This window comes from Entelurus aequoreus, linkage group LG02, assembly GCF_033978785.1.
Source record: "Entelurus aequoreus isolate RoL-2023_Sb linkage group LG02, RoL_Eaeq_v1.1, whole genome shotgun sequence".
Lineage (NCBI taxonomy): Eukaryota > Metazoa > Chordata > Actinopteri > Syngnathiformes > Syngnathidae > Entelurus > Entelurus aequoreus.
Genome location: NC_084732.1, coordinates 66,508,427 through 66,532,536, shown reverse-complemented (window position 1 = coordinate 66,532,536; position 24,110 = coordinate 66,508,427). Strand labels below are relative to the sequence as shown.

The 24,110-nt window shown below is 38.4% G+C and overlaps 1 protein-coding gene across 1 annotated transcript in view; it reads left to right on the top strand.

Annotated features, from left to right (window-relative positions):
• The first annotated feature begins 1,064 nt into the window (after window positions 1-1,064).
• The window catches only part of mybpc3 (myosin binding protein C3), a 74,881-nt gene continuing 51,835 nt past the window's right edge, over window positions 1,065-24,110 (top strand). Inside the window, exons 1-6 of the mRNA XM_062030867.1 lie at window positions 1,065-1,263; window positions 11,355-11,621; window positions 17,043-17,171; window positions 21,829-21,906; window positions 22,941-23,089; window positions 23,177-23,294. Of these exons, the coding sequence (XP_061886851.1) occupies window positions 1,086-1,263; window positions 11,355-11,621; window positions 17,043-17,171; window positions 21,829-21,906; window positions 22,941-23,089; window positions 23,177-23,294 (919 nt within the window). The 5' untranslated portion in view covers window positions 1,065-1,085. The remainder of the gene's footprint in view (window positions 1,264-11,354; window positions 11,622-17,042; window positions 17,172-21,828; window positions 21,907-22,940; window positions 23,090-23,176; window positions 23,295-24,110) is intronic.

Below are 24,110 nucleotides of genomic sequence, written 5' to 3'. Positions count from 1 at the left end.
GTTTCAATGTGTTCCCGGCGAGAAGACAAAAGCTGTCTTTGATCCTACCAAGAAGAAGGCTTGTAAAACTCCACTGTGTAGGATGGGAAGCAACATGAAGGTGTTCTGTTTCTTTGATGTATTGTAATCAACAGAAATATTTTGTCTTGACCCGAGAACGACAAAGCGAAGAGGAAGCAGGACCTGACTCCCCTCAAAGGGATCTTTTGTTAGAACTGTTTTACGACCTTGTCTTTGTACTGTTGTAATCAAAGGCGATGGCTGTTTACGACCCCCGACCCTTAGAAAAGGTGGAAAGTCCAAATAAAAGAGGAGGCGTACAATCTTTCGCCAGAGCGTGTTGGAGACTGTACAAGAGTACAGCCCAGACGTCTCTCCTCAATTGAGCCAAATTTAATTCCTTGCTTCTTGTCTTGTTCAATAGATGTCATCAGTGTTTGAACCTGACAATGACACATGTAAGTACTTATTTAAAGATGCATTTATTTATAATTGTTTTCCCATTTCACCCGCCGTATAAATGTCCCACAGGTTTGAGTGTGAGTAGTCAATATGCGCCCTGTGACTGGTGCACAGTCCAGGGTGTACCGAATCTCTCGCCCAAAGTCAGCTGGGATAGACTTCAGCTCACCTGGGACCCTAATGAATAAGTCGTATAGAAAATGGATGCATCTGTTTTTTTTTCCCTTCTAATTTAAGATTCCGAACAAAACATCGCGGACATAGAGCCAATTATTCTGGCCCGCAGAACTCTCAATTCCTTTCATTACCAGCTTTGCTCAGTGGAAAGCCTTGGATTTATCCCGCCATGTATTGCAGTAACGACACAACCACAACAATTTAAGCACAAGTGTACTTGTACAGCTCACAGACAGCTGACTGTTTGTTTTTCTTTTTTTTTAAATGTAAAGATCTAAATATAACCAATGCCTAACATCCCTGGCTCTCCCTCTCAAGGCCTGTCATGCAGGCGAGGTGTTGGAGGAAATGATGGTTGAAATATAGCCTTTGTGTGTGTGTGTGTGTGTGTGCGCGTGTGTGTGCACATGTATGCTGGGAGAGGATGAGCCGTGACAGGGAAATGCATGGGGGCGGCGGCGGTTGTTCAATGGCCATCGCACAGGGCCGAGATTGTAAGGTGCCTAGAGAGGTGGTGCTATGTGGAGGGAGCACTACTATTAAAGGCAAAGGACAGACATTGGAGTCACGCTGTAGAGGAGAGTCCATCATTCAACAAGATGCCAGAGCTGCTCAAAAAAACAGGTAAGTGTGCTTGACTTTTCTGAGCAATGAAAAAAAAACAACTTTGTGTCACTGTGGAAAAAGTCTTCATGATGCATGTCAGCCGAATAGTATATTTCCTCTTTACCAAAATACAAAATAACACAAAAATAATGTGAGACAACTGCCCATGTTGACTCACAGCTGCAATGTTAACCACATTTAAACTGCTACCACACGCCTGAAAAGATAAGACATCGCCACACAATGTTGTAACTTACATTTACTTTTTTGTATCTATTTTTTTTTTTTTCACACATTTTGTCATTTTTTATTATTGTGTGAACGCTCTACATTCCACATTTTTCACCCGTTTCAAACCGTTCCAACTTCAGACTCTTCAGCCTATTCGGGAATCGCAGGCTTTCCTTTGACAAATTCAAAAAATTCCCATATTTCCCAGAATTCCAGTTTTTCCGGGACATTTTTCCTATTCAAAATGAATTGGCCATTTTTCAAACTTCCACCATTTCCACATTTTTCAACCCGATTCAAACCATTCCTCCTTCAACCTATTCCACCATTCTGGAAATTCAAACAACTTTTTTTCCAAGTTCAAAAAAATTCCAGGATTTTCCAGAATTCCTTGTTTTCCAAAGCCCTATTTCCACCCTTTTTTCTGGACAATACTCTTTCCACATTTTTCAACGCATTTCAACCATTCTACCGTCAAAACATTCCTCTTAATCAGGACCAAAAACGACATTTTTTTTTTTAACTGGAAAAATGTCAAGTTTTCCAGAAATTCCAGGAATTCCATAATACCATTTCTTAATTCAACATGTTCTTACTTTAACATTTCTCGACCGATTTGAACAATTCCAACACCAATCATTTCAACTCATTTAGACCATTCCAATGGAACATTCTTCAAAGTTCCACAACTCCCACATTTTTAATCAGATTCAAACTGTTGCAACTTCAAAACATCTTTTGTGAATGGACTCCTCTTTGGAAATCACTTAGGAAGAAAGATAAGAGGAAAAGTTAGGAACTACTGATTTTCCATTTACTGTAAAATGTTAAAAATTAAATTAAAAAAACACTATATTTTACAGTAAAACATTTTAAATGTCAAGTATTAACTGGAAAATCAACAGTTTACTTAAAACTATTTATATAATTAATAACGAAATCCAGAGGCAAATTCATACATTATTCGCTGTTACAAGCGGCCCTGGCAGCCATAACTGCGATGTGGCCCTCAATAAAAACGAGTTTGACATTTCTGATCTAGAGCAGTGTTTTTCCTCAAATGCTGCCTTAGGAGTGTCGGTAAGGTGTCAGGGGGGGTGGTCCTGAGCAGCAGTTGAGATTTTCATTATTTGTGTCGACATGCTAATATTCATGTTAGAACGATACACAAACCTTCAGCGAGGTGGCAGCAGTGCTCAGTCGAATCAACGGGCCCCCTGTTTTACCCAGTAGCAGTAGTAAGTGCACAGGTACACGGGCACAGAGATAACAGAGGCGAAGAGATGGAGAAGTTTGTAACAGAAATGGCCAGAAAAAAGGAGGAGTCATCAGCAGCCAGGAAAAAAACGTAAGAGAATAAGAAGAGCCAGGAGTTCGACAAAGCATGCGTAGCCTTTAGTCACAGTAAGTACAGTAGGATGTGAGGATCATTTCATATCATTACTACTCTTTGCAACATCCTATCTCTGTGTGATGTTTTTCTACTGATGCCGCGATAAAAACGAGGTACAGATCCCAACATAACATTGAGCAAGAGTTAAGAGTAGGAATTTAAATGTGAGCAGAATCATGTATTTTCATGGTAATTCATTTCAAAGGAGGTCAAGGTAAATCACTGTTCCCGAGGGGAGGTCGTGAGTGCAAAATATCGAGCTCCACTGATCTAAATGAAGTAAAATAGTTGTAACAAGGTTTCCCTATATTTAACGTAGCTATTTAAAACACTGTGTTATAAAGTGAAGGAAAAAACACTGTGAGAGTCATGCACCATTAGTGGCAGTCAATCATGATCAGGAATGAGAAGTTATTATAGCACATACAGTACAGGCCAAAAGTTTGGACACACCTGCTAATCATTCAATGCGTTTTCTTCATTTTCATGACTATTTACATTGTAGATTGTCACTGTAGGCATCAAAACAAAGAATGAACACACGTGGAGTTATGTACTTAACAAAAAAAGGTGAAATAACTGAAAACTTGTTTTACATTCTGCTTTCTTTCAAAATAGCCACCCTTTGCTCTGATTACTGCTTTGCACACTCTTGGCACTCTTGATTTTCAGTTATTTCACCTTTTTTTGTTAAGTACATAACTCCACATGTGTTCATTCAAAATTTTGATGCCTTCAGTGACAATCTACAATGTAAATAGTCATGAAAATAAAGAAAACGCATTGAATGAGAAGGTGTGTCCAAACGTTTGTCCTGTACTGTATATTAGTGTCTGTATATATTTTGGCTAGGGTTGTGATCATACCAGAATTTCAGTAATCAAGACCGATCGATGCCTATGAATTTCCATGATTCCTAATACTTATTCGATACCACGATAAAAATAAGAAAACTGAACCAATATACTTTTAAATTCAAAACTTTAGGGTTAGGGTTAGGGTAACCCTAACCCTAACCCTCTGTTTGAAAGTGTAAAGTATTTAAGATCACTGTGCATTAGCAACTGCCAAGAGGTAACTATAAATTCATGAAGAATGGCAGCGTCTTGTAGCCTCCCAGGATATCAAAACAAACAATAATGTGCTAATATTGGTCATTAATAACAAACTAGTCTATTGTTTTGGATTTTAAAAAGAACAGCAGTGGCGTGCAGCCTTTAAGTATATCAACAAACAATATAGTTGTCTGTCTATCTGTGTTGGCCCTGTGATGAGGTGGCGACTTGTCCAGGGTGTACCCTGCCTTCCGCCCGAATGCAGCTGAGATAGGCTCCAGCACCCCCCGTGTCCCCAAAAGGGACAAGTGGTAGAAAATGGATGGATGGGTTTTGTTCCTATAATATTCATTTTATTATGGTGGTAGTGTGAGATCATCACTCAATTTGTAATGAAACAGGCTAATAAAAAAGCTAAACATATTTAAAGACAAATATTTGTGTTTTTATTCAGGATTAGTATCAACGTTTCAGCCTTTCCTCATTGTGTTAAGCATTTTTAAATTGTTTTATTCTACAATTTACCACGAGCCCATTAAAAAGTGGCCACACTTTGCCTTCCTGGTGTCACAAGTAAACCGGTGGTGCTTAAAGTGATGCAAAAAGACGAAAGAGTGTCTCTAAACTGTGTTTCCTTCATACTTTTGGAGTGATAAAAGTTGAGTTCCACACTTCTGGAGGTTTTCTGGCACGCTGTGGTAATGCACACACCCTGGGCTTATGGTGGTGGATCTCTGCTCGCGCAGCAAATACTTTCTTGACCTCTTGTATTTGATTACCGGAGAAATGCATGACGCAAAATGCACCTCTCACTTTTAAATATGTAGTTCTACTCGATAAATATAGCGGGATAAGTCGCTAAAGTCTGTCATGGATCATTTTTACTACGTCTTAGTTTTTGGCAAACCACACTGCCAGGTGGAAGTGGAAGCATTGAAATCGCTGTTATGACAGAATACCAATAATAAATAAATACAGTAAATGGGAAACACTGGCTATTTTTTTAAAGACAACAGTTGTTTTTGTTCGACGCTGACTCATCGATTGACCATAAGGAGTTACCATAAATTCCGGACTCTTAGCCGCTACTTTTTTCCTACACTTTGATACCTGCGGCCTATAAAACGGTGCGGCCAATTTATGATATATATACATTTTTTTTGCAAAAGGCAATAATGTTTTGTGTTCAGTATTTGTTTTATTAAACCCAAGCAGAGGACTAAAACGGTGTGTTATTGTTTGTGCTATGGCGCCATTTTTTTGGACGAATGTGCTCACTGCAGTTGTTGTGGTTTGAAAATGTACCCCCTGTTTTAATGCCTTGAAGTGAAAGTAAAACCATCCATAGCATTCTGCTCAAAAGGATTCTTCATCCATCGCTCCAAGCATCGTTTTAGAATTTAGCTAAAATAATTCATACATACTAAAAAGTCCCATGTGTGATGTCTGTAGGAGTGTTGTCATGCATATTTGTACGTTCTATTGTAATGTAATGAAGCAAGCATTGTCAGTATTAGCTAATATGCTTTTTGACACTTGGAATAAATCCCGAATTTTTGACACTTAGAAAAAAATCCTGACTTTTTGACAGTTAGAAAATATCCAGAATTTGTGACACTTAGAAAAAATCCCGAATTTTTGACACTTAGAAAAAATCCCAACTTTTTGACACTTGGAACAATCCCCGACTTTTTGACACTTAGAAAAAAATCCTGACTTTTTGACAGTTAGAAAAAAATCCAGAATTTGTGACACTTTGAAAAAATCACGAACTTTTGACACTTAGAAAAAATCCCGAATTTGTGACACTTACAAAAAATCCCGGAATTTGTGACACTTAGAAAAAATCCCGACTTTTTGACACTTAGAAAAAATCCCAACTTTTTGACACTTAGAAAAAATCCCGACTTTTTGACACTTAGAACAAATCCCGACTTTTTGACACTTAGAACAAATCCTGACTTTTTGACACTTAGAACAAATCCTGACTTTTTGACACTTACAACAATCCCCAACTTTGTGACAGTTAGAAAAAATCCAGACTTTTTGACAGAAAAAATCCAGACTTTTTGACAGTTAGAAAAAAATCCAGAATTTGTGACAGTTAGAACAAATCCAGAATTTGTGACACTTAGAACAAATCCAGACTTTTTGACACTTAGAACAAATCCTGACTTTTTGACACTTAGAACAATCCCAACTTTGTGAAACTTAAAAAGAATCCTGACTTTTTGACAGAAATCCAGACTTTTTGACACTTAAAACAAATCCTGACTTTTTGGCACTTAGAAAAAATCCAGACTTTTTGACAGGAAAATCCCGAATTTTTGACACTTAGAACAAATCCTGACTTTTTGGCACTTAGAAAAAATCCATACTTTTTGACAGAAAAATCCTGACTTTTTGACACTAAGAACAATCACAACTTTGTGACACTTAGAAAAAATCCTGACTTTTTGACACTTGGGAAAAATCCTGACTTTTTGACACTTAGAACAATCCCAATTTTGTGACACTTAGAAAAAATCCTGACTTTTCGACACTTAGAAAAAATCCCGACTTTTTGACACTTAGAACAAATCCGGACTTTTTGACACTTAGAAAAAAATCCCGACTTTTTGACACTTAGAACAAATCCTGACTTTTTGACACTTAGAACAATCCCAACTTTGTGAAACTTAAAAAGAATCCTGACTTTTTGACAGAATCCAGACTTTTTGACACTTAAAACAAATCGTGACTTTTTGGCACTTAGAAAAAATCCAGACTTTTTCACAGGAGAATCCCGAATTTTTGACACTTAGAACAAATCCTGACTTTTTGGCACTTACAAAAAATCCATACTTTTTGACAGAAAAATCCTGACTTTTTGACACTAAGAACAATCACAACTTTGTGACACTTAGAAAAAATCCTGACTTTTTGACACTTGGGAAAAATCCTGACTTTTTGACACTTAGAACAATCCCAATTTTGTGACACTTAGAAAAAAACCTGACTTTTTGACACTTAGAAAAAATCCCGACTTTTTGACACTTAGAACAAATCCCAACTTTTTGACACTTAGAAAACAATCCTGATTTATTTGACAGTAAATCCTGACTTTTTGACACTTACAAAAAAATCCCGATTTTTTGACACTAGTGTCTGTGTTAGTATTATGAACTTACAATGGCATTATTTTTGTATTGTTTCAGTTTCACAAATTCCACAGTAAATTCACCAAAACATCACAGTGGAGTTATTGAGTCTGTTTAGCTGATTGGAGAGCTAGCTTCCGCAGCTAGTGGGTCCATGATGATGGCTTCTGTTTTGTTTGATCAGCCATTTTACTGCCGTTTTTACAGATACCCTTTGGAAACAATTAAGGTATATAAATAAATATTTACGTAATTTTTCAGGGCAAATAACTCATTTCATGATGTATATATCTGCGGCTTATAGTCTGGTTCGGCTAACATATGGGGAACATGTTCTTCTTCTAAAATTGAGTGAGTGCGGCTTATATATCGGTATATATTTCTTGATTGATTGGCTTGATGGACAGACCTGACATGTCAGCTATACCTAGTAAATAAAAAGTGGTTACATTAAAAAAAGATACATTTTTGGCTACAGAGAGAGTTTTAAAAAACGTCTGCAGACTGCTTACTTTTATGATTGCAATGATATGACAAAGGTTATTAAGGAGTCTTACCCCCAATGGAAACAAACCACCTGGTTGCAGACCGAGTGAGGGCCCATAATTATCTCAATAACTCCAAAACTGCAAAAATAGATTTAAATGAATCCCTCGACTGTAATATGTATGCCTTTGGTACAGCTGGAGCACGCTATAATAATTTATCAGTATCCTCCATACGCATCCTTGATTTAAAAATTTTGGGGGGTACAGAATATCATTTTTTCTTGGTCTGGTTCCAAAATGGACTGTAAAAAAGGACAGAAACCATCTTTCTAATGTATAAATCAGTGATTCTCAAAATGTGGTACGTGTATGTGTATGTAGGCTCTGTCTAGTGGTATGCCAAAGAATCACCTGATTAAAGTACAGTGTTTTATTTTTCTATATTCAAACTGTCAGTAATGTTACAGTGACCACAAATATTAAATAGAATAACAAAAATATACAAAATATTCCACATCAAGAAAACTGAATATAAAATCCTGGGTCAAAAGTCAGGTCGATCTTGGCCTTTCAAAGACATGCTTTGCATCGTCGTGTCATGTGGCCACTAGATGGCACTGTTGGCTCCCATTTCCCCGGCTCCTTAGGCCAGTGTTTTTCAACCACTGTGCCGTGGCACACTAGTGTGCCGTGAGATACATTCTGGTGTGCCGTGGGAGATTATCTGATTTCACCTATTTGGGTTGTATAAATATTTTTTGCAAACCAGTAATTATAGTCTGCAAATGATGTGTTGTTGTTGAGTGTCGGTAGAGTAACCGCGTAATACTCTTCCATATCAGTAGGTGGCAGCCGGTAGCTAATTGCTTTATAGATGTCGGAAACAGCGGGAGGCAGTGTGCAGGTAAACAGGTGTCTAATGCTTAAACCAAAAATAAACAAAAGGTGAGTGCCCCAAAGAAAAGGCATTGAAGCTTAGGGAAGGCTATGCAGAACGAAACTAAAACTGAACTGGCTACAAAGTAAACAAAAACAGAATGCTGGACGACAGCAAAGACTTACTGTGGAGCAAAGACGGTGTCCACAGTGTACATCCGAACATGACATAACAATCAACAATGTCCCCACAAAGAAGGATAAAAACAACTGAAATATTGTTGATTGCTAAAACAAAGTAGATGCGGGAAATATCGCTCAAAGGAAGACATGAAACTGCTACAGGAAAATACCAGAAAAAAGAGAAAAGCCACCAAAATAGGAGCGCAAGACAAGAACAGGAAAACAGCAAAAGACCTCAAATAAGTCACGGTGTGATGTGACAGGTGGTGACAATACACCTACTTTGAGACAAGAGCTATAGTGATGCATGGTTGGTTATGGTTTAAAGCCCATCCATCCATCCATCCATCCAATTTCTACCATTGCTGGAGCCAATCTCAGCTGCATTCGGGCAGTCTGGTTTAAAGTCGTATACAACAATTGCGACAACGACTTTTTACCGTCAACTGAGTTTCATTTTTTAATGATTTCTGCTGGTGGTGTGCCTCCGGATTTTTTCAAAGCAAAAAATGTGCCTTGGCTCAAAAAAGGTTGAAAAACACTGCCTTAGGCAACCAAAGGGCTGTTATTCCATTGATGACAATTTTTTTTTCCACCATTAGGAAGAGAGTATGTCCTGTTTTACTTTCTGTTTACTTTCACTTTGAAACTTTGGGACTTTCAAATTTGAGTTAAATGAGAGCGTCTGTGTGGCTGCACAACCCATTATATGCTCCGCCTGCATTTTCCACTTCTGTGAGGTCGAAAGCTTCTAAGAATCAATGCACTATAATTCCACACACACACACATATATACTGTATATTGCTGACCAAAATGCATTTTGGGGGCTTTAATTGATACAGTCCAAACCCACTCTCACCCTCAAACAAAAGTTGGTGCACCCCAAAGAACAAAAGTCTGGAATCAAACAATGATGTTTATGCAGTGCAGTGTAGTGAGTAGGAAGGCAGTTTTTTCTGGCCCACGGAGAGACCAGAGGAGGAAGTTTACGCCATGTGGTCTGCTTATAACAGTATCCTGACATCCCTCCCCCAAAGATTGTCTCATTCCTTGTAAAAAATGACCACAAATTAGTTGTTTTGCCACCAAACAGACAAACAACCTATCGGTGGTATGCGGCTATGCTGGTCATTTACCAGCCAACAACAACAACCCTACAGAAAGACGCCGCACCTAACATTTTAGATCCGAATAAACCTTTTGGATGAAAATTGAAACGTCTTTAATAGGGATGGGTATTGAATTCTGTACTTTTATAGGTACCGACCAAAGCACTAGTGGGTACGGATTCACGTAAAATCAAACCATGCAATTTTTCCATACCTTTGTTGCACGTGGCATCACGTTCGGTTGCACTTGGCAGAACAAGCAGTCCAACGCTCATATCTGGACTTATTTTATGTAATGTTACATTATGCCATTCCAAAAAAAAGCAAGAAGAAGGTGCTCAAAAGTAATTTAAAATGTACTGGATTGGATTGGATTTGCCATAGACATCCTACTGATTAGCATTAGCCACTTTACATGGTGATTTCAACACCTCCAAATTTGGTAATCAAAACTACAACTGAGATGCACGTTACAATCAAACAACTGTTGTGAAATTAGTACAATATATCCAAATTAAACATTGTGTAGGGCTCAACAGACAAAATATGACTGGCACATTACATTTAATGGCAATGACTACTTCCTTGGCAACACACTGTATGTAGTCTATACACTACTGCCATCTAAAGTCTTGAGATTGCAACTGCATGCAAAGCCGACTATATAACAACTAGATAACAACTGGACAGCACAGCTCATGGTTAAATGGTAAATGGCATTGAATCACAAATATTGAAATTCAACGATTTGGTGCATTTGCAAACAGCTAAAATTATGTACAAAGCAAATTATAACCTCCTACCAAGAATGTACAACAATTCTTCTCAACAAAAGAGGAGAAATGTAACCTTAGAGGAAAATCTAATTTAAAACATTTGTATGCTCGTACAACACTTAAAACCTTTAGTATATCAGCATGTGGAATTAAATTATGGGATGGATTAACCAAAGAAATCAAACACAGCACCAATATGAAATCAGTTTAAGAGACTGTTCAAACTAAAAGTGTTCACAAAGTACACAGAACAATCTTGAATCCTTTTGTTTGTTTGTTTTGTTTTTGTTTGTTTTTTATATATATCGAGACAAAGATAACTTATGTATATAATATTTGTTTACTTACTATGGTAAATTATTTGTTTATTATTTATTTGTTCACTGTTCTGTTACAGAGAACAATGAAATAGGATAACATTGCTATGGTATGAACAGGGGTAGGATTAAAAAAGCTCTGCTTCTTCAAACTCCTTTTCTGAAGTGCTGTAATGAAACGACTGGAAATATGTGATGCATTACATTGCATCGTATGCATGTTTGAAATAAACTGAAACTGAACTGAAAAAAAAGTGGGATTTTCTATAAACAATTAACATTCACTAACACATTTGAACAAACACATAAGTACCAAAAATGGATACTCTTGAGTACCATTATCAATTCCCATGTACCGGGAATGTACCGTATCGTTTCAAATGCGAAAGCTACCCATCACTCATTTTTCAAAAAACAATAAGTGTCGATTTAGTCTTTTATGGATTACCATGATCTGGATGACTGAGAATCTTCAGACATTTGTTGTAAAATCACTTTTGCAAAAAAAATAGCTTTTTGTCCGTTCCTCTTCACTTTTAGCCTTTGCCAAGAAGCCAAAGACGCAGGAGGCAGCAGAGGGCGCGACTGTGGTCTTTGAAGCGGAAACAGAGAAGTCTGACGCCAAAGTCAAATGGCAGCGCAACGCACAGGACATTGCCGGCAGCGACAAGTACGTCATCACCGCCGAGGGAAACAAGCACTCCCTCACAGTGAAGGATGTCACCCACCAAGACGCAGACGTCTACGCCGTGATTGCTGGGGGCTCAAAGGTCAAGTTTGATTTGAAAGTCCTTCCCTGCCAAAGAGGTTAGTATTTTGTTTGATACTTTAAAAATCCATTTTGACCCTCGGTCTAATTTGAGAAGCTCACCGACGTCTATAATAAGCCTTCTCTAAATAAATCAGTCAGCAATGCTTGTCAGTTGATTGGATCTGATAAGGTTGCATTGTGTAGCTCCCCTAACTGCGTCTGTGGAGTGAACCTGACCTTTCACTCGCACATTATTTCCTCATGAGTGGGCAGCACTTCACTGGTACTCAGGATAGGCTTGAGGGACGGCTGATAGCGCATGGAAAAAGCACCACACCAACTGGAGACGATAAGACATGTATTTTAAATGGGGCTGTCAGAAGTAGCCAGTTAAGTCATGGAATTAATCACAATAAAATGACCGCATTAATCAAGTATATGCAGAGATTTATCTTTACCTTTGTGTTAAACTCAAATCTCAACAAATCTCAATCAACTCCAGCTCCAAACAAAAATACCGCACATGTTGTCAATTAGTGTACATTTGCATAACATGCGTTCTTTTACTCATTTAAACCTGTGACATTATCTGATCAAAAGGCATAGTATATGTTTGATACAGTATGTTTGTTTCTTGAGAAATTTAAGCAAAAAAAGTACAAAAATAACATTTTAAAACATTTTCAAAATGTTTTTACACCCTTTAACTTTCATACCTATTCGGCTTTACAGATAAAATAAAATAGAATGTTTTCAGAGGGTTGAACTTTAAATTATTGTGCTTTAATCAACGTTGGTCCAGTACGTCCTTTGCGGTACGATCTTGCTGAAATAAATGTATCTGCAGATTATTGTCTGATTAGCAAGAATGACCTCACACTTACATTGACTAATCACACAGGTTATATAGAAAGTCCATCCATCCATCCATTTTCTACCGCTTGTCCCTTTCGGGGTCGTCATGGTGTAAAAAAGTAATATGTGAGTCATGATTGAATCGGTCAAAACCCGCAAGTTTTGATTTATTGAATCAGAACTCAGGGGTTCCTGTCGCCATTAACTCAGTCTTTGACTCACCTCTGCAACGCCAGCCAAATCAAGAGAATGAACCAGGTAATGTGTAACTTCATTTGTATAAATTAGGGGTACCCAAACTTTTTCCACTGAGGGCCGCACACTGAAAAATCAAAGCAAGCGGGGGCCATTTTGATATTTTTTATTTTAAAAAACCAATACATTATATGTATAAAAAAAGATACATTTAGGCCTCCACTCAGACTTGATCCCGGGGACCCCAAAAGGTTTTGGTCAAAAAAAATATTACAAATGTGTCATTATTTAGTATTATTATTATTATTATTATTATTATTCAAGGTTTAAATCTCTAGATCAACAATATAACACTTTTAAAGATTTAAGTTGTATGCCATTTTTGTCAAGGAAAACAGAGTTTTTTTATGGAAAAAAACAAAATATGCAATATTTTCTCCCCCAAATTTTTTAAAGTGGAATATTTGAGATTATATAATAATTGGAGTCTTAAAAAGGTCAATAACTCATAACATTGATTTTAATTCATTATTTGTTTGAGCAATGACACTTAAAAAAGAAAAAGTCCCACTAAAATTATTGGGGATCCAAAAGGGTACTGCTCAGTAAAGTTTAAAAATATTAATACAACATTATTTTAAACTTTTACCACAATAGTCTCAAGATCAACTTCAGATCTATCCGTCAATTATAAGTTTCATTGTTGTTTATGTTTTTTGTTTGTTCTTTTTAGGCCCTTCTTTAAAAAACTTTGTTTTTTAAATGGCAACCAAAAAATATGCAACATTTTTCACCCAAAATATCTCAAAGTGGAATATTTATTGTGAAGTAAATGGAGTCTTGAATAGGTCAATAATTCAAAATGAAATTGATTCATTATTATTTTTTAAAGAAAGAAACAGCCTGCATGGCAGCTTTGTGTTATTAGAGTAAATAATGCAACATTTTCTTGTTACATTTCACCTGTTTGCTCTTTTATACCACTTTTTATGATTTTTTGTTTTTTTTTCAGCACATTTTTAGAATGTGACGTGGGGCTGTTAAAAAATGACCTGCGGGCCACAAATGGCCCCCGGGCCGCACTTTGGACACCCCTGGTATATATGTATTAGCCCCATAGAAACAGCAACAAATATGTTTATTGCCTCAAATCACCTCTTCTTTCCACTTCCTGCCCGAGCTGAATCACTTGCGGCGTTGCAGTTCGGCGGGTGCTGCTGCGGGTGCTTGACGACCACTCACTGAATCACAGATACCAAGTGAACAGACTACAAAGTGAACAATGGGTCCCACTGAATCATCGTTCGTCACTGAACAATGATTCACTGACACTCACTTACTGGTCATTGGGGTCGGGACCGTCGAGGAAGGAATCATTGAAAACTAACTGAATTCACAGTGCACTTGACAGCGCACGGCAAAGCACAAACCAAGAATGAAGTCCTCCGAGACAGGATTGTCCCAAGGCAGTGTACAAAAAATATCTGCTGCCTTCAATGTCTCAATGCAGTGGCCTCCACCATCCGTAAATGAAAGACGTTTGGAACCACCAGGACTCTTCCTAGTCTAAACTGAGCGATCAAAGGAGAAGGGCCCTAGTAATGGAGGTGACCAAGAACCCGATTATCACTCTGTCCGAGACGGTTCCTCTTTCTGCAGGACAACGACCCTAAGCACACATATATCAAAGGAATGGCTTTAGTACAACTCTGTAAATGTCCTTGAGTGGCCCAGCCGGAGCCCAGACCATACTTGCCAACCTTGAGACCTCTGAATTCGGGAGATGGGGGGCGGGGTTTGGTGGTAGCGGGGGGTGGTGTATTGTAGCGTCCCGGAAGAGATAATGCTGCAAGGGGTTCTGGGTGTTTGTTCTGTTGTGTTTATGTTGTGTTACGGTGCGGATGTTCTCCCGAAATGTGTTTGTCATTCTTGTTTGGTGTGGGTTCACAGTGTGGCGCACATTTGTAACAGTGTTAAAGTTGTTTATACGCTCACCCTCAGTGTGACCTGTATGTCTGTTGATCAAGTATGCTTTGCATTCGCTTATGTGTGTGTCAAAACCGCATATAGCATGTGCCTGGGCCGGCACACTGTTTGTACGGAAGGAAAGTGGACGTGACGACAGGTTGTAGAGGACCCTAAAGGCAGTGCCTTTAAGGCACGCCCCCAATATTGGTGTCTGCGTGGAAATCGGGAGAAATTCGAGAGAATGGTATTTTTGAGAGGGGCACTGAAATTCGGGAGTCTACCGGGAAAATCGGGAGGGTTGGCAAGTATGGCCCAGACTTGAATCCGATTGAACATCTCTGGAGAGATCTGAAAGAGACTTCACATCCAACCTGATGGAGCTTGAGAGATGCTGCAAAGAGGAATGGGCGAAACTGGCCAAGGACAGTTGTGCCAAGCTTATGGCATCGTATTCAAAAAGACCTAAGGCCGTAATTGCTGCCAAAAGTGTATCAACAAAGTATTTAATAAAGGCTGCGAATACTTTTGTACAAAACCCAAAACCAGTGAAGTTGGCACGTTGTGTAAATCGTAAATAAAAACAGAATACATCCATCCATCCATCCATTTTCTACCGCTTCTTCCCTTCGGGGTCGCGGGGGGCGCTAGAGCCTATCTCAGCTACAATCGGGCGGAAGGCGGGGTACACCCTGGACAAGTCGCCACCTCATCGCAGGGCCAACACAGATAGACAGACAACACAATGATTTGCAAATCCTTTTCAACTTATATTCAATAGAATAGACTTCAAAGACAAGATACTTAATGTTCAAACTGGAAAACGTTATTTTTTGCAAATATTAGCTCAGTTTGAATTTGGTGCCTGCGACTTGTTTCAAAAAAGCTGGCACAAGTGGCAAAAAAGACTGAGAAAGTTGAGGAATGCTCATCAAACACAGGTGAACAGGCTAATTGGGAACAGGTGGGTGCCATGATTGGGTATAAAAGCAGCTTCCATGAAATGCTCAGTCAGTCACAAACAAGGATGGGGCGAGGGTCACCACTTTGAACAAATGCGTGAGCAAATTGTTTAAGAACAACATTTCTCAACCACCTATTGCAAGGAATTTAGGGATTTCAACATCTGTGGTCCGTAATATCATCAAAAGGTTAAAAAAATCTGGAGAAATCACTGCACGTAAGCATCAAAGTTGAAAACCATCACTGAATGCCCGTGACCTTCGATCCCTCAGGCGGTACTACATCAAAAAGCAACATCAGTGTGTAAAGGATATCACCACATGGGCTCAGGAACACTTCAGAAAACCACTGTCAGTAATTACAGTTGGTCGCTAGATCTGTAAGTGCAAGTTAAAACTCTACTGTGCGAAGCAAAAGCCATTTATCAACAACACCCAGAAACGCCGCCGGCTTCGCTGGGCCCGAGCTCATCTAAGATGGACTGATGCAAAGTGGAACAGTGTTCTGTAGTCTGACGAGTCCACATTTCAAATTGTTTTGGAAACTGTGAACATCATGTCCTCTGGAACAAAGAGGAAAAGAACCATCCGGATAGTTATAGGCGCAAAGTTCGAAAGCCAGCATATGTGATGGTATGGGGGAATTTTAGTGCCCAAGGCATGTGTAACTTACACATATGTGAAGGCACCATTAATGCTGAAAGATACATACAGGTTTTGGAGCAACGTATGTTGCCATCCAAGCAACGTTATCATGGACGCCCCTGCTTATTTCAGCAAGACAATGCCAAGATACATGTTAAAACAGCGTGGCTTCATAGTAAAAGACTGTGGGTACTAGACTGGCCTGCCTGTAGTCATATATACATATATATATATATATATATATATATATATATATATATATATATATATATATATATATATATATATATATATATATATATATATATATATATATATATATATATATATATATATATATATATATATATTCATATATATGTGTGTGTGTGTGTGTGTGTGTGTGAGTGTGTGTGTGTGTGAGTGTGTGTGTGTGTGTGTGTGTGTGCGTGCATGCGTGCGTGTGTTATAACTGTATTTGCAGTTCTCCCATTATTCTTTTTTCATGCTTTACTTTTTTAAACAATTTGACATTCACCGTAATTATTGTTTATTTCTTTATTTCTTTTCTTTTTTTTTTTTCTTTTTTTTTTTTAAAGAAGCAATGTTAAAGGGCAAGATATGGTATATTTTTGTTAAACCATTACAATAAAGTAAAAAAAAATATGTTTTAAAAATGAATATACAACAAAGTTAAATGGACAAATATTAATGTTCATTTTATGTTATTGTTATTTGGCCACACATCAGTGTAACAATGTAATTACAACAACATGTTTGTCAAACATATTTGTGACCAATCAGCCACCCCCTAGTGGCCACAGAGTGTATGTCTCATACTGTATGTGTTTGGTCTTTGTGACGATGCGAACACAGAAACTCCATCTGAGGTTCCTGCTGATGCACCAGGAGAGTCAAACGTGTCACAAGAGCAGCGCCCTGCTGCATCCACTCATGCATCCACAGAGGAGCAGTCGAAGGCCCACGATGCCCCTCCATCAGAGGGTAAGCTATTCGAACCATTAAATCCTAAACGCCAGTATTTATTCAGTTAGTCTTGCTGTGACTAGATTCTCCAGAAAATGTGTGTTTGAGGCTGTTACTGAAGACTGATTGATGACTTAAAGACATGCCTTATCTACCTTTACTGCATCTACATATTGTCTTTTTGCAATGAGTGTGAAACTAAATTCAATATTTAGAATTTTGGGTAATACGAAATCCCCATTACAAAACCTATTTGACTCCGAGTCGACTCTAACTTTCTACACATTTTTAAAGGTTGAGCATTTGGAATAAACAGTAATGATAAAGTAATAACACTAAATACTAACACTGTCCTAAAAGTGGTCCTATACAGTGACATGAACTCATTACAGTAAGTATTACAGTGATGTATGGAACAGACTTTAATTGGCTCTTGACGGAGCTTGTAACCCAAAATACTAGTATCTCATATCAAGGTTCCCCTTTAAAATGAATTGAAATTGCATTATCCGCTCCATTCCTCCTAAAAAAACGCCACAATTTTAACATGTACTGTAATATGCTTCAAAATAATCATAAATAATACTAAATAATAATCATGCTTCAAAATATCCCGCTCAGTGGCCTTGTGGTTAGAGTGTCCGCCCTGAGACTGGAAGGTCGTGAGTTCAAACCCCGGCCGAGTCATATCAAAGACTATAAAAATGGGACCCATTACCTCCCTGCTTGGCACTCAGCATCAAGGGTTGCAATTGGGGGTTAAATCACCAAAATGATTCCCGAGCGTGGCAACCGCTGCTGCTCACTTCTCCCCTCACCTCCGAGGGAGTGAACATGGGGATGGGTCAAATACAGAGGATAGTTTCACCACACCTAGTGTGTGTGTGACTATCGTTGGGACTTTAACTTAACTTTAAATGTAACTTCTATGTTACATTTTACACACTTTTTTATTTGTGTAAAAATACGTTTTATATTATTTGACTCAAACTTGACTTCAATCTGATGCTTGATTTGGTACTAAAACAAACTCATTAGATAAAAATTGTTAAATAATGCAAAACAACAAATTTCACAAACACCAAGTAGCAAACTTTCCTGACTCAGCTCCCACCGGTGATCAAAGCAAGTGTATAAGATCAGTGCCACAAGGGATATTGATAATATTATGGGGTAATTTGCTATTATATCCTTAACCGTGATGGAGCAGGAAAGGGCTAGGAATAGGTCGGAGGTAAAATTTCCTATGAAACGCCCTGTCATTTATTTTACATGCACCTCTACTTGCAAAATGTCCTTACGCACAACGCATGATCTGCCTTTGATTGATTGATTGAGACTTTTATCAGTAGGTTGCACAGTGAAGTACATATTCCGTACAATTGACCACTAAATGGTAACACCCGAATACGTTTTTCAACTTGTTTAAGTCGGGGTCCACTTAAATTGATTCATGATACAGATATATACTATCATATATACTATCATCATAATACAGTCAACACACAAGATAATCACATTGAATTATTTACATTATTTACAATCAGGGGTGTGGAGGGGGGGGGAGGATATGGACATCAAGTAGTGGACATAGAGAGAGAGAGAGAGAGAGAGAGAGAGAGAGAGAGAGAGAGAGAGAGAGAGAGAGAGAGAGAGAGAGAGAGAGAGAGAGAGAGAGAGATCAGAAGGCATAAGAAAAAGTATCTGCATTTGATTGTTTACATTTGATTATTAGCAATCCGGGAGGGTGTTAGTTTAGGGTTGTAGCTGCCTGGAGGTGAACTTTTATTGCGGTTTTGAAGGAGGATAGAGATGCCCTTTCTTTTATACCTGTTGGGAGCGCATTCCACATTGATGTGGCATAGAAAGAGAATGAGTTAAGACCTTTGTTAGTTCGGAATCTGGGTTTAACGTGGTTAGTGGAGCTCCCCCTGGTGTTGTGGTTATGGCGGTCATTTACGTTAAGGAAGTAGTTTGACATGTACTTCGGTATCAGGGAGGTGTAGCGGATTTTATCGACTAGGCTCAGTGCAAGTTGTTTAACTCTGTCCTCCACCTTGAGCCAGCCCACTTTAGAGAAGTGGGTAGGAGTGAGGTGGGATCTGGGGTGGAGGTCTAGAAGTAACCTGACTAGCTTGTTCTGAGATGTTTGGAGTTTAGATTTGAGGTTTTGGAGGTGCTGGGGTACCAGGAGGTGCATGCGTAATCGAAAAAGCGTTGAACGAGAGTTCCCGCCAGAATCCTCAAGGTGCTTTTGTTGACCAGAGAGGAAATCTCGTTCGTTGGTTAACCTTTTTGATTACCTTGGTTGCCATTTTATCACAGGAAAGGTTAGCCTCTAGAATGGAACCTAGGTAGGTGACCTCATCTTTCCTGGTGATAACAATGTCACCTACTTTTATGGTGAAGTCATTGACTTTCTTAAGTTTGATGTGGGACCCAAACAGGATGGATTCTGTTTTACCCAAGTGTATGGATAGCTTGTTGTCAGCAAGCCAGGTGCAAGTTCTACAGAGCTCAGCACTGAGGATTTTCTCCACCTGTGACTTGTCCTTGCCGGATACCAGCAAGGCAGAGTCATCCGCAAACAAAAACAATTCACAGTCGCATGCCAATGACATGTCGTTTATATATATTAGGAACAGTAAAGGTCCCAATATACTGCCTTGGGGGACTCCACAGCTCACTGAGAGGGGGGGGGGGGGGGGGACACGGTGCCGTTCACCTCTACCACCTGCTCCCTCCCCTCCAAGTAAGATTGCATCCAGTTCCATGAGGTTTTGTTAAATCCGATTGCTCTGAGCTTATCCAACAGTACAGCGTGGTTAACGGTGTCAAAGGCCTTCTGAAGGTCCAGCATGACCATGCCGCAGTATTTGCCCGCGTCCACCTCATGTTTGATGTGGTCGGTCAGATAGAGAAGGCATGTGTCAGTGGAGTGGTTAGTTCTGAAGCCGGATTGGAATTTGTACATGAGTTTATTAGTGGCAAGGTAACTATCGACCTGTTCATAAACTATTTTCTCCATTACTTTCGAAACGGAACTGAGAATAGAAACAGGTCGGTAGTTGCCAGGTTGCAATTTGCTTCCTTTTTTAAAGAGGGGAGTTACTCTTGCTATCTTAAATTCTTTTGGTACTTGGCCTTGTGTAATTGATAGGTTTATTATGTGCGTGATGATCGGGGCAATGATGGAGGCAGAGTCCCTGAGGAATCTGGAGGGAATATTATCAAGGCCGGTGGCCTTGTTAGGGTGGAGCGCGCTCAATTTTTTAAACACCTCATCAGCTGTGACCATTTCTAATTTGAAATCGTCGTTGGATACTCATAGCTTTCTGTAGAAGGCTTTAATGTGTTCTACACCAAAGCGACCAGAGTGGTGGGACAGCTTGTTGACAAGAGTTGTGGCTATGCTGGTGAAAAAGATGTTAAGTCTGCTAGCTACCTACATTTTGTCTGTAATGAGGGAGTCACCCTCCTTGATGCTGATGTTGGTGAGTCTTGTTTTAAGTTTCTGGCTGCAACCAGGAAGCTGGTTGTTCAGAATTTTCCAGAGCTCACGTGGCTTATTTGTGTTTTCCTCTATTTTGTCGTTAATGTAATTTTTTTTAAAGGATTTAGTCAGGTTGGTTGACTTATTTCTTAATTTATTGCATTGCTTTTTGAGAGTTGAAAGGAGTAATTTGAGGTTGATATTATTGGGTTGTTTATCTACTTCTGTTTTACATTTTTGGTATTCAGAGTATTTCCTGTCTCTGTCTTTTATGGCAGCTAATAGGTCCGGATTCATCCACGGTTCCGAGCGGGCTTTGATCCTGACTGTTTTCACGGGAGCCATGTCATTTAGTATCTTTAGGAACGCCGTTTTGAAGCGATCCCAAGCAACCATGTTGCTCGCGAGCACAGGGGACCAGTCCCACTCATCTAATTTTAAATTTAAATTGTCATTGGAGTATTTTTTGAGGGATCTGGATTGGGCTGTTATGTGGCCATTGGCTTTAGGTTTAGCTATTTTACGGGTGCAGAAGGTTAGATAGTGGTCGCTAAGACCACAGATCATGACCCCACTATTTTTTATTTTAGGCCGGTCTGAAGTGAGAATGAGATCTATGGTTGATTGGGTGGAATCACACACCCTTGTGGGTAGCGCTATTAGCTGGGAAAGACCGTGCAGATTACAAAACTTGCTGAAGGATCTGAAGACAGGCGCATCTTTGCATTGAATATCTGTGTTCAGATCCCCAGTTATAATTTTCTCCACGTTCTGTCCCTGCCAAGCATTCTTCCAAAGCCCCATAGAAATCACTCTGATTAGGGGGTCTATAAACAGTCCCTATTAGTACCGGCTTAGCGTTTTTAAATTTGATATCCGCCCACACAGATTCCAGGTCATTGTGGTTAAGATCAGTGCGAGTTATGTATTTAATATCCTGGTGAATATAGATACAAACGCCCCCACCGTGTTTATTCCTATCCTTTCTGTAGAGTGTGACTGTAGTTTTGTGAAATAATGTAATAATAATGTAAAGTAATCACGCATTTACTGCGCCTAATTGGTTCCCGCCTGGTAAAAGCATGTTTGCCATGTAGGATTTTCATTATTAAATCTGTTAATGACCTTCTAAATACATATTTACGCTGTGCAATGAAGCTAAAGTACTGTACGTGCATGTAGATGGACACCATCCAGACACCAGACAGGACCTCACTGGCCTCTTCACAGAGAAACCTCAAAGTGGAGAAGTGGCTGTTGGTGAGCAACCTGCAAGTTAAAGTTGAATATTTTATTGAGAATTTAGTTGGCATAGTTCTGTCATAACAATTATATATATGTGTAAGAATAGCCAGTACTGTTGTTGTCTGTTGTCAGCATGTAATTATCAATCTAATGCAGGGGTGTCAAACTCATTTTAGATGGGGGGCCACATGGAGAAAAATCTACTCCCAAGTGGGCACGATAACTTAAAAATAAAGACAATTTAAGATTGTTTTCTTTGTTTAAAAATAGAACAAGCACATTCTGAAATAGTACAAATCATAATGTTGTTTTTTTTTTTTTTACACTTACATGTTGCGGTTAATAGTATTCTATCTTTATTTGTCGTTATTTATATTTTTTTAATAAATTATGTGATAATGTTCATCAGTCAACTCATTGGTGTTAATTTGCAATCTATCAAGATAAAAAACTATATATCAAAATAAAATTACAGTATATTATTTATGTAGTTTGATCATTTTCATCAAGTGATGTACTAACATCATGTGGTTTATTTTCTAGATATGTAGCATCATCTACAAAGATACAAATAATTGCTATTGCGACATCCAGTGGACACATTTAGAACAGCTGTTTATTTCATTCAAAAATTTCAGCTTAATTTTTAAACTTAGCAAACAAATCCCGCGGGCCGGATAAAACCGGTCCGAGGGCGTGATCCGGCCCTCGGGCCGTAGGTTTGACACCCCTGATCTAATGTCTGTTACTTTTTATTAGATTTTTCATTCGATTTAATTTGACAATGAAGTGACAAACCGGTAACATTCTTAATTTGAAACCACTCTGGGTTAAGTAGGTACATTATGACCAACAATAGAATGAAAATGTTGGTTTTAAAGCAAAGTTATTTGTAAAAAAAATAAATAAATAAAATATATATATATATATATATATATATATATATATATATATATATATATATATATATATATATATATATATATATATATATATATATATATATATATATATATATATGATAAAGACAAATGTACTTCCCTGTCTAGGTGGAAACATTATATTTGTGGCCAAAGTCAATGCTGAATCTCTGCTGAAGAAACCAACTATCAAATGGTTCAAAGGGAAGTGGATGGACCTCGCCAGCAAGTCTGGAAAACACCTGCAGCTAAAAGAGTCCTATGACCGCAACACCAAGGTAGACTACCTGAGGGTGTGAACCGTAAAAACAATAAATTATTGTCCCTTACACGTGTATAATTGTACTGTATCGACCCTCAAACAGGTCCACACGTTTGAGATGCACATCTTGGCAGCCAGGGCTAACTTTGCTGGAGCTTACAGATGTGAAGTTTTATCCAAGGACAAATTTGACAGCTGTAATTTTCAGCTGGTTGTGCACGGTAAGTGTGTCTGTTCACCTCTTCATGTCCCTGCTGGAATATATATACACACTAAGATATATGCACTACATGTTCACAGTGTGTCCGCCCTGAGATCGGTAGGTTGGAGTTCAAATCCCAGCCGAGTCATACCAAAGACTATAAACATGGGACCCATAACCTCCCTGCTTGACACTCAGCAACAAAGGGTTGGAGTTGGGGGTTAAATCACCAAAATGATTCCCGGGCGCGGCGCCGCTGCTGCCCACTGCTCCCCACTGCTCCCCAAGGGGATGGGACAAATGCAGAGGACAAATTTCACCACATCTAGTGTGTGTGTGACAATCATTGGTACTTTAATCTTAATCATTAATCTTGTAAACAATTCATTCTCAATGTCCTAACACATTCCTAAATGTCAAAATTCAATCACACTTTTCGAGCTGAATATTTAGCTCACTTTTCTCACATTTACTGTGCATTGCTTTTTCCACATTTAGTCCATTTTCTTTGCATTCTAAATTAAATGGTGAATTAAAATATTAAATCCAAAGGTCAAATTTGAAAAGAATTAAGCTTAATGTTTAATCTAAATGTTAGATATCAATTTTAAAGACACATTTTAAATCTGAATGGTATATTTAAATATACATTTTAAAGATAAATGTTGAATCTAAATCTAAGTGTTAATGTAAATATTAAATATAGTTAAATATAAATTATACATTTAAATGTTGAATAAAAATATTACATGTACGTACATCTACTGTAAATGTCAAATATAATTTGTAAATATAAATGTTAAAGATAAATATTAAAGATGAATGGCAATTCTTG